The following is an 11,672-nucleotide window of genomic DNA, read 5'->3' as shown; positions in this document are numbered from 1 at the left end:
TGTTAACTAGCGGTAAGTGATTGGAAACAGTGTCATGTAAGAGCCATCTGAACAAGTAGATACTGTTGCCACTTGGCCTGCCACATAATGAGAGTCAAGTGTAGACAGCTTGTGGTGATGGCACTCACTTATTCCCTTCTGTTTGGCGAGTCTCTCAATGTCGTCAGTCGGATCTGATCCCATGGAGAGGAAGCAGATCATCGGAGATCGGTTGGCGGACTCCTGCCACATGGCCTCCAGGTTGAGAATCACACCCTCGGCAAACTGAAGCAAGAAAGTTGAACCACATGCAAGACAGGCGGACAGTGAGGAGCAGGAAGCAAACGTTATCACCAGGGAGTTGTGTCAAAAACAAATCTAATTGTGAAACTGGCACCAAAGCTTACCTTTAACTGTGCCGTTACAATTATAATTGTGATATTGGCATCTAAAACAAGGAAATCTCAAATCTATTAAAATCTAAGAAATTGCTATGAAAATGTCTTACAATTTCTGTTTTTGTTGTTGAATTAAACAAAATCTGAACACATCCTGGACTTGGCAAGTCTAATTGAACTTTCGTTTGACCATGAAAATCCATGCTCAATTTGCAAATCCATCTTTTTCTCCCTGAATGCACAACTGACTGGACAAACACCAAGTTCCTGTGACAAACATGACCAGGCCCTACATATCACTGTACCCATGCACCAGGCAGTGGCTACTTTGACCCAACCTCACTGGGAGATGCCACATCCATGGCATCCATCCTTGAGATCACCTACCTCAGCACCCATAGCTTCTGCGATGTACTTTCTGGCCATAGGGATGACTCGATCCGGACACCAGCATCGGATGAGTAGTAGCTTCCGGAACGTGTCCAGTGTCGTGGAGTACCCGTCCGGGATCGTCACTTCCTCTGGGGCATCTTCATCAAACCACGCTTTCCAAGCCTGGAGAAGAAACCCAAAGATTGTCTGGTTTGTTTTGTCTGTTTGTTTGTTTTAAGATGCACTCAGCTTTATGACTGCAGTCTGTAAATAATCGAGTCCGGACCAGACCATCCAGTGACTTGCATCATGAGCATTGATCTACACAATTAGGATACAATGACATGCACGACCGATATTGTGAGCAACTTTTCACACCGTCAGGGTAGGATGACAAATCCAAATGGACCAAATCCATTTAGTTACCTCTAATGCTGGGGGCCTATTGTAACTATACCTATGTTCTAATATGAATGAAGTTCTAATATGACTGAAGTTCTAATATGTGGGAAGATTGGATATGATTGAAGTGGTCTGTAAATAATAAAACACTAGATACGTCCCGTCAGGGTATGCCAACATTTTCACCACCTGATCTTCACCTACTTATTTATAACGCCAAGCATGACCCGTGCAGGACCTACTCTGCCCTGGCATCCCTAAAGCCGCATCTACCAGCGTACACACCTTATCATTCCTGCCGACTTGCGAGAGGATCTGGATGAACTGGGGCAGTCTGCTCAGCTCCACCAGGTTCAACCACGTCATGTCCATGATCCACTTCTTGGGCTTCGGCTCCACAGCGTTCAGATCAAGTGCAGCGCCACCTAGAGGCAGAACACAACTCGTGAACACAAAACACAATCTGAAGCTGGAGGACACAACTGATGGTTATAGATATTCCACATTATATCACTGGTGGGGGAGTGGGATGTAGACGGTGCGTGGGGAGTGGGATGTAGACGGTGCGTGGGGAGCGGGATGTAGACGGTGCGTGGGGAGGGGGATGTAGACGGTGCGTGGGGAGGGGGATGTAGACGGTGCGTGGGGAGGGGGATGTAGACGGTGCGTGGGGAGGGGGATGTAGACGGTGCGTGGGGAGGGGGATGTAGACGGTGCGTGGGGAGGGGGATGTAGACGGTGCTTGGGGAGGGGGATGTAGACGGTGCGTGGGGAGCGGGATGTAGACGGTGCGTGGGGAGGGGGATGTAGACGGTGCGTGGGGAGGGGGATGTAGACGGTGCGTGGGGAGGGGGATGTAGACGGTGCGTGGGGAGGGGGATGTAGACGGTGCATGGGGAGGGGGATGTAGACGGTGCGTGGGGAGGGGGATGTAGACGGTGCGTGGGGAGGGGGATGTAGACGGTGCGTGGGGAGGGGGATGTAGACGGTGCGTGGGGAGGGGGATGTAGACGGTGCGTGGGGAGGGGGATGTAGACGGTGCGTGGGGAGGGGGATGTAGACGGTGCGTGGGGAGGGGGATGTAGACGGTGCGTGGGGAGGGGGATGTAGACGGTGCGTGGGGAGGGGGATGTAGACGGTGCGTGGGGAGGGGGATGTAGACGGTGCGTGGGGAGGGGGATGTAGACGGTGCGTGGGGAGGGGGATGTAGATGGTGCGTGGGGAGGGGGATGTAGACGGTGCGTGGGGAGGGGGATGTAGATGGTGCGTGGGGAGGGGGATGTAGACGGTGCGTGGGGAGGGGGCAGGTGGGATATCCAGGTGTCATTTCTTCATGGGCTATATTCTGGGAGGCAGTTGCTCTAGAATCATATTCTACTTCTTCTACTACTGTACATATCCTGCATATCCGTCCCTGCTACAACAATACATTGATTGATAGGCATTTCTTAGAAGTTGACGGATGACAAAGTAGACAATTTATGGATAACAGCTTCTTTATTTTACTGTAATGGAGACATTTCATTTAAGATCCTTGCTTGACAATGGCATAAGATTCAATATCGAAACGTCGCCATTAGTAAAATAAAGAAGTTTGTATCCATAAATTGTGTCCATTTTGTCAATATACCACGTACACATGAGACAGACAAGAATGATGAAATTAGAATGTGGCTCACCCTTTATCAAGACTTGGAACTCTTCTGGCTTGACCCTCATGAAGGACATCTCGATCTTGAGCGTCATGAGGATGGTGAAGAGGAACTTGTCCTTCTCGTACAGGCCGCGGCAGGTGTACTTGAACACAAGCAGGGTGAGGAAGTCGATGATGTTGTTGATCCTCTTGCCGGTGATGGGAGACTTCTGTGAGCGGGCCATTGACGAGTCGAACAGCTGCAGGAACTGACGGAGCGATGTCTGGTACATGATGTTCACCATACTCATCTCCACGATGACGAAATACAGGATACTGCCCCGTCCCGCCACTAGAAGAGAGGACATGACGATACTTAGAGATATGACAATACATAGGGCATGTGACACTACTTGAAAACATGACGATACTTAGAGATATGACAATACATAGGGCATGTGACACTACTTGCAAACGTGACGATACTTAGAAATATGACAATTAATACAAAGGAGATGTGACACTACTAGGGCTGAGATGAGTCCAAAAAATACAATTCGGGTACCTGACCCTTCTTGTGAAGAGCTGGCTACAAAATGTATGATTAGGAATTGTTTTACCGGACCCCTGGCAAAATGTATTTAGGTTCATTTATGAAACGATCTGGTCATGTATACATCAAAGCTAACTGAAGCTGTATGTTTTCTTAAAACATATAAAAGTCAGAAGGATTGAGTGTACAGACAGAAAGAAATGCGAACATTGGGGACTTGTAGTGTAACTATACAGTTGTAGTGGTGAATTTTTCTCATAAAACGATATATCATGAGACTAACCACTGGTCCAGGTAGTCCTGTAGGTCCTACTCAGTACCAACCTGACTCGGGTACCCGAGTTACCCGTCCAAGCCCTAGACACTACTTGAAAACATGAAAATACTTTGAGGAGACTTGACAATAGTCTGAGGAGAAGTGGCAACACACAGAGGAGACGGGACAAGTAAGAGGAGCCATGACATGAGAATAGTTTCAGGAGTAGTGGCAATACTTAAAGTAGATGTAATCCAGAGACAATACTTAGACACCCACACCAGAGTTCCAAATTCTTGTACTATGATTTCTTGTACTATGATATGAAACAAAACATGTCAGAAACTTGACTAAATGAATTTGGGATAAAAACATAAGCATTAATTCTAATGAACACAACAAGAATCTGAATGTCCCTACCTGGTCTGAACTCTTCTCGAGCAGTGTTGATCTTGATCTCGGTTTCCTTTGCTATATTCAACTTCTCACTGACCTCCTCAGAGGTGGCTTTGGTGATCCTGAGTACCTCAATGAGTGACTCGTCCTCGACAAGCGACCCCTCGGTTGAGGTCAGCCGGTACAGCAGGTTATCCTCCAGCTCCTTCATCTTCCGCTTGTTGTTCGTGACCTCCTCCAGGAGACTCGTACGTTCCGCCTCCAGCTCCTGCACCGATGACAAGCAGCATTAGTGTCTCACATCAAAATTAATCCAAAATATATTTGTTAGAATAAAAATATCATGCATACTTATCTTGACTTGTACTAATTACTGATCTTTTCTTATTACCAAAGGGTAGTTGAAACTTCCTGTGTTGTGTTCCCGGAGAACCGAAAACATCTCACCCAAATGCACCCCGCCCTGCACATCGGAACCACATAACCAACCCGTCTGATTCAGTCCTTTTTTTTCGCGCCAACAAGCTATATTTATGTTAAATATTTCTTCATAGAAAGCTCAAACATTTACGTACTATTTCACATGAAAAATATCCATCTTTAAGAACTGAGTGATTGAGCAGTTGTCTGATGCCGAATTCAGCAATATTTCCATGACCAATGAACCTGGCATGGTTCAGGCCATCCAGTCTTGTTTTATGCCCTTAATGGCAAGCCTCAGGCAGGGTTAAAACAGCGTTTGACACAGCCAGCAACAGGCATATTATAATGGGAAACACGAGAAATAGGCTTCACATATTGTACCCATATTGGGAATCAAACCCAAGTTTTCAGCTTGAGGAGGCAAGGCTTTTAGCACTAGGCGACCCACTGGGCCCTCGACATCCCCACATTCGGTGATGAAGGTAAATGATAATTCACACAACGCCTACATGCGCCTCCACACTGTACCTGTTTCTCTGTGAGGATGACAATTCCCAGGAGCTGGTCCTCCAGACCCTTCTGTGTCACTGTGAAGTCGATGATGGACGTTCGGGCAGACACCTCGGGTGTGTATGCAGGGTTGGCCAGTTTCGTGGTGACATACAGACGGAAGCCATTCATCACGTCAACCTCCTTGTCCCCAACTTTTACCTGCACACAAGACATATAGATAAGTATGGTGTCATGCCTAGTCTTGTCATTTGAAATGTTTGACATGATAGACTAAAGAAAAAAGAAAGAAAATTAATCTTACTTGAAAAAGCAAATAGGCAAACAGCAAAACATTTATTATTTTTTGTCCTTCATGGAAAACATTTATAATAACTATGGGGTCAAGTCGTTTCGGAAAGCTGGCTCCTATAAAGAGCTTGTCAGATTTTCATGTAGAGGTTTCGCAACAGACTAATATTTGGGCTTTTGATGAAATTTTCAGAAAGAGAAGAGGTATGTTTGCATTAGGCTCAGAAGTTGTAAGGCAAGCAATGGTTTACCTTGTAGGTGCTGCCAGACTTGATGAAGTTCTTCTCCAGGACGTTATCAAGTGCGGGGTCCAGCTCTTCTCCCACATCTTCAATCAACAAGGGACGTCCCAAGGACAAGCTATCCTCAAGATGGGACCTGAAGTACTTGTGATTCAAAGCAGTGATCTGAAAACAAACAAAACCAATCAAATTAAGTGAAGAATTGATAAAATGCTGAGTGATTTGTGATTGCAAACAGTATTTCAGTCATATCACATCATGACAGCTTGGAGGGGGAGGAAAGCCCCAAGTCTGGTGCTGAGAACAAGGATGGGGCAGGTCTGGGACTGGGTCTGGGACTGGGTCTGGGACTGGAATCAAGCATCAACCAATCCTGGCACAGGGACCGATTCTTCACCGCGAATTGTACGGCTGTCACAATATGCCGACCTTGTGTACAATACATACGCAATACATGAGATACTTAAATTGAGCTGTAAATTTCTCCATGCTAGATGTAGCTAGGTACAAAGAGGTTGCTGAATTTAGTCTCGTCTCACATTATTGTTTGATTTCTATTTTGTTTAGTGATAGACAGTAAGTTCATAACAGCCCCTGTACTTATCAGTCCGGTTTATTACAAAACCGAGCACATTTTCCCTTTCGAAATACAACACAGAATAAATAAATGAATCGGTACAGGAGTGGGCATATCGTGTATCAAATCTACAGGTGTAAATTCCAATGCATTCATACATTGTTGAATCATGACATCCCCGAGTGATTTAACCCGATAAATGTTGGAACATCTACGTTCCACATCAAGTCCTAAGTTTGTGCTTCGTTATCCTGTACGGTTTCATGAACAAACTACCAACCTGTAGTTCACTGCCACCCTCCTTGCTCTTGATCCAAGCCTTGCCTTGACCTTGGGGGTCAATGAGCAGAGGGAAGCGAGCTGCCTTGGTCACAATCAGGCCGTTCTGTATGGATAACTCATCGTTGGGTAGACCTTGCAGGTTCCACTCACTGATGGTCGCATTGTCCACCAGCATGGAGATGATATTCAGGTCCTGCAAACACAATACAACACACGTTAGACAAGGCTTTGAAGGCAGACAGGAGTGAGTGAGTATGGTTTTACGCCGCTTTTAGCAACATTCCAGCAATATCACGGCGGGGGACACCACAAATGGGCTTCACACATTGTACCCATGTCGGGAATAGAACCCGGGTCTTCGGCGTGATGAGCGAACGCTTTAACCACGAGGCTACCCAACCGCCCCTGGCCGACAGGAAGTTTAGGTCCTGCACACACAGTACAACACACAGTACAACACACGTTAGACAAGGCTTTGCAAGGCAGACAGGAAATCTTTTGACAGAGCATACCCAGCAAATCAACAATCTATGAGTGTAGTCACTAGTTTGAAAGCCCAAGTCTAGTAAAATTTATTATGAACTTATTTCTGCCTAGCAACCTCAGCTGAAAATATCTATACATTTAGACCAACTTCTCACCACAAGGTTAAAGCCTGCCCATCTGGAACAAAGCTAATCTGGCACTGGTGACTTACATCAGTGAATGGGATCTTGCTCTGTATCATCTCCTTCTTCCAGTTGCGGAGCATGAGACTACGGAACTCCTGGTTGAAAGGTCCGCTGTAGGACAGGAAGCCGGTAGCCAGCAGGACATCGCCAACCAGTCGTTGGATCTGGGACTCGAAACTCTTGCTGGACTCTGTCCACCTGACCTTCTCTCCGGACAGACCATTGATGAGAGCCTCGGCATTGTTCATCTTACGCCGACAGGCTTCAGCATCGTCCATCAGAGTCTGCAGGCAAAAGTCTTATTATATACCTGCTTAAACACACGTTTCTCAAAAAGGTGAACTAAAACTACGAGTCATTATTCAAACACTTCATCATGGTCTGTACATTTTCAAAAATCCTGTGCTAAAATGTTTGTAAATTTTGAAGTCATATGTACGGGTAATGTTGTTTTATGCCAGCAATATTCCTGCAATATCATGGCAGGCAGGAAGTAACTGGGCCAGTCTGACCAGTGTGCTCAATGACAGGTGAATAATATATCCACGACAATAGTGCAGTTGTTATTGTTTCCATTCAGAACTGCCCATTTATGTTGGTTTTCACGATACACCATGAATTTCCTGCTCTTAATGCTTTGTTCACTCGTAACAAGAACCTTAAGCCTTGATGCTCATTGGCTGAGTAGAAATCACCTGATGCACACTGGAGTGTTTGTGAGATCTTCACACAGAGGTATTGTATCGCAGTAAAAGAGAAGATTCTAATAATATGTTGTTATTTTCGTGTACCTGTTTCTCTGACATGGCAGCATCAAACTGTGCCTGTACAACATCCAGTTCCGCCTGTTTAGCATCAAGTTGGGCCTGTGCGGAGGCCAAATCCCCGTTGGCCACGCCTAGTTTAGCCTCCTGCACGGCTAGGTTAGCCTGTAAAACAACACAAAGTATGACGCAAGGGAAAATATCATGTTTCTGTTTACCAGTAAATACTGTTTTAACTGTAACATTTAAATACAACTTGGTCCTGGAATTTCTTGATGCTTATAATTAAAAAATTACTGTAATATCAGAAATGAAATCCAAGTTTAAATGCAATGAGGGTTGCAGACGGCGAGAACGAGCAGTGGGGTCAAATGATACAACAAGGTCATGATACAATATGTATTACGGTACATAGGTCATGATACGATACTATCACGAAACGCATATTTATGTCGATCACGTGGAAACTTCTGTTAATGTTTCAGAGCAGGTTAGCTGTAGACATATGGTTGTAGCTGCTATTTTAGTAGTGAACTACTTTTGCAATATTTCACTGACAAGAACGCTGGGGGGGGGGGTCATTAAACAAAAGGTAAGTAATATATTTCAGTGAGTGTATCGTCTTGTATTGATACAGAAAAACGTAACGTGTTTCGTGTTGTCGCGTGGTGCACCGATGTATCGTTCCAACCCTGTGTTTTATAGTCATGTGATCCGCGAGATGTGACCTTAAGATTTACATCCTGGCAATGATCTCCATGAAGGAGGACTCACCTTGAGAGGCAGGACTTCCTTGTTGATGCCAAAGAAGAAGGCCATAGCCTTGGTCCATGATGCAAGTCCGGCAACGTCACCACAAACTTTACGAGCACTGTCAATGTTGTAGTCCTCCATCGATAAGAATGGATGCATCAGTTCTACCATTTCCTCTGTGATGGTATCCTGCAAGAACAATTCAGACAGATGTGTCAGTGTCCTGTGTTACATGTATAACGGACCCGCCTTGGTAAGATGGCCGCCCAAGGAAGATTAATTTAAGTTCAAATTCATCACGATAACCTGCCTCAAATTCTATCATGCATTTCAACCTACAGTTCAAAGATTGGCCCAAACCTGCAGATCCTAGCAGACAAGCCAGGCAACTCTTGTTTACCTTGTTGAAGTTGAGCAGCGACTGTAGGAAGCCGCCCCCAGACATCAGTTTGAGAGCCTCCCCCCAAGATGGCTTAGGGCAAGGTCGTTCTGGGTCCTGCTGGTTTTGATCGACTCTTCGTCTGAACAGAATCAGCACACAGTCCATGATTCTCATAATGAGATGTGGAGGTTTGCCAAGCTTTCTCACTGGAAAACAAAAATAAACACATTTTACCTCAACAAAATCGTAACAGTTTCCGAGACTTTCCCACAACACAATTAAACAGTGTACACATTAATTATACCATGTTTGACTATATTAGCACATATTTTTTTAAATGTAAATAATTCAAGTGCAAAATTTTTTCTAATTGTCTTTTAATATGTAATAGAAAGAAGTCCTTTCCTACAACTGGGGAATTTTGCAAAAGTATTGTAGCCCTGCTAGGGAGTTTGGGGAAATTCTTGCTTCAGTGTGTGTACTAGAAACCAGGGCTTGACCTACCGGTAGAGATGTGAGCTGGTTTGATGGTCTGAAGGGCAGACTCAGCCTCCTCAAGGGCAGGACGAGCAGCCTCTAGCTTGTCCATGGCATACGCCTTGTCTCCCTGTAAGCAGCAATAGTAGGTGTAAGATCATAATCAATTCCCGTCCAATCCCTTATTTTTTTCCAATCAACTTATCCTAAATTAACCAGCAGTTTACCAAATTATATATAAAGTAACATCCTTAGGTTACAGACAATATGGTCCTTAGACCAAAATAGTACACCCAAAAGAATCAGGACCACAGGATTTCTTCATTTCAATGATCAAGATCTAAAGAGGAATCTTAATAAAAGCTGGGTGTAAATTTTCTGAACATGTAAAGGATTAATAGCTGTATTAGTAGAGGATATCTTAAGAAACAAGCGAAACATAACGCATGACTCAGCTGCCAATTGAAACAATCTACTGCGCCATATCTGCAAATACTTGATTCTGATTGGTCAATCAGAGGTTTCAAATCCAAATAATATTCCTGTGATTTCAGAACTGATCTTGTATTGTTGAGTATCACACTGAACTCACAGAGATCTGGTCGACAATCGTCTGAGCTTTGTCCTTGACCAACTGGACTTGGGCCTTGACCTTCTCAGCTGCCTGGGCCTTCACTGTGACCTCAGCCAGCACCTGGTCAGCCTTCTTGGATGCGACAGCCAGCTCCTTTTCCTTGACCGCCAACTCCACACTTAGCTCATTCACAGACTCGGACGCCTCAATCAGCTTCTTCAAACCTTCAATGAGAACCAGAGGTTAAACTTCAACTCCATCAACAATGTATATCCTCAATGAGTGAGTGTTTGTGTTACCCTTCAGTCAGGAATATTTCAGCTATGTCACAACAGCCTATAAATAACCTGGACAAGACAGACCATTGGTTGATAGCACAGGCAATGGTCCTGTCGCTGATGCATAATGAGCCAGGTCACACCATGGAACTAATCTACATTAGTCAGATCTTCACAGGTCAAAAGGACTGAGGATCCAGGATAGAATAGGTCTTCAGCAATCCATGCTTGTCTTAAAAGGTGACTATGCTTGTCTTAAGAGGAGACTAACGGGATCGGGTGGTCAGGTTCGCTGACTTGGTTGATGCATGTCATCAATCCCAATTGCTTGGATCGATGCTAATGATGTTAATCACTGGATTGTCTGGTCCAGACTCGATTATTTACAGACGGCCGTCATATAGCTGGAATATTGCTGAGTGCGGCGTTAAACATCAGACAAACAGGTCAAAAGCCTGATGAGACACACCATGGCAGGTGATAGTAATATTTGGGGGAAAACCCATGAGCAATCAGGTGCAGACACATCAAGGCCAAATCTAAGCAACGAATAGTGGATCCTGGATCAGCTAAGGGATGCAACTCTGCACCACCAATTGTACTGCCTTAGATCCATCCTGAACAGGAGTGCTACAATGGTATGTTACCTGTATTCATCCTGTTAGCAAGGATTCCGATTTCTTCCTTCTTCTCGGAGTAGATCTGTTTGTATCCAGACAGGAAAGACAGGTAGGACTTCGGGGTTACATGTGTTTGGCGACGGTATCGTTGGAAGTATTCATTGCACAGCTCGGCAACTGTATCCTGTTAAATAAAGGTCATGAGTAATGACTGATACGGGAATGTACCGATCTCACCTGAGCAAATCAATAAAACACAAAGTTTTACCTTTTTGGGCACAAATCAGTGAAAATAATATGAATAAAACATGCATTTATTTTTTGTTGATTACCAGTCTTGAAGCTTTTGCAATGCTGATAACAATGTCTGATCTCTAAAATTCCAAAGGATTGAAATGGGGTAGAGAGATGTGGTGTCGCACTTGCAATAACCACACCAGAGTTCAATACAATTTATCAATCAAGGCCTTTTCAATGCATTTTACATTTTACACACTGCCACAAGCCCTGGTCACCTTGCCAGAGGGACATAGAACATACCTGGAACACGCCCATGGTGTTGACCACCGACTGCTTGACCGTTGGTGTACAGACAATATCATAGGATGCCAGGAAGTGGTTGGACACGGCAACCAGAGCATCTTTGGGCCAGCGCTGGAACCAGTCCATGGTACAGCCGGAGATCAAACCAGGGAACTTCAGGGACCGATTCCGGAACTTTTCTCCAACCTGAAAAAAAGACAAAACACCATAGATGAGTATCACACCCAGAAGACTTGGATGAAACAAACACAAGGAATCTCTGCTTCTGTACCGACTCTGTAGTATGTTCAGGTGCA

At 44.9% G+C, this 11,672-nt stretch overlaps 1 protein-coding gene across 2 annotated transcripts in view; it reads right to left on the bottom strand.

The window, feature by feature from the left end:
• Positions 1-11,672, bottom strand: part of LOC124133546 (dynein axonemal heavy chain 5-like) — a 73,676-nt gene that overhangs the window by 10,332 nt on the left and 51,672 nt on the right. For both annotated transcript variants that reach the window (XM_046497979.2, XM_046497980.2), the window contains 16 exons: positions 11,374-11,562; positions 10,861-11,017; positions 9,954-10,159; positions 9,389-9,491; positions 8,903-9,090; positions 8,524-8,691; positions 7,777-7,914; positions 7,012-7,269; positions 6,313-6,507; positions 5,465-5,620; positions 4,941-5,123; positions 4,014-4,257; positions 2,831-3,136; positions 1,437-1,576; positions 765-932; positions 129-264 (listed from right to left, as the gene is read on the bottom strand). In XM_046497979.2, the coding sequence (XP_046353935.2) occupies positions 129-264; positions 765-932; positions 1,437-1,576; positions 2,831-3,136; positions 4,014-4,257; positions 4,941-5,123; positions 5,465-5,620; positions 6,313-6,507; positions 7,012-7,269; positions 7,777-7,914; positions 8,524-8,691; positions 8,903-9,090; positions 9,389-9,491; positions 9,954-10,159; positions 10,861-11,017; positions 11,374-11,562 (2,935 nt within the window). The remainder of the gene's footprint in view (positions 1-128; positions 265-764; positions 933-1,436; positions 1,577-2,830; positions 3,137-4,013; positions 4,258-4,940; positions 5,124-5,464; positions 5,621-6,312; positions 6,508-7,011; positions 7,270-7,776; positions 7,915-8,523; positions 8,692-8,902; positions 9,091-9,388; positions 9,492-9,953; positions 10,160-10,860; positions 11,018-11,373; positions 11,563-11,672) is intronic.

Source organism: Haliotis rufescens, unplaced genomic scaffold, assembly GCF_023055435.1.
Source record: "Haliotis rufescens isolate VD_foot unplaced genomic scaffold, xgHalRufe1.0.p SCAF_5, whole genome shotgun sequence".
NCBI classification, from domain to species: Eukaryota; Metazoa; Mollusca; class Gastropoda; order Lepetellida; family Haliotidae; genus Haliotis; species Haliotis rufescens.
This window is presented reverse-complemented; position numbering and strand designations above follow the sequence as displayed.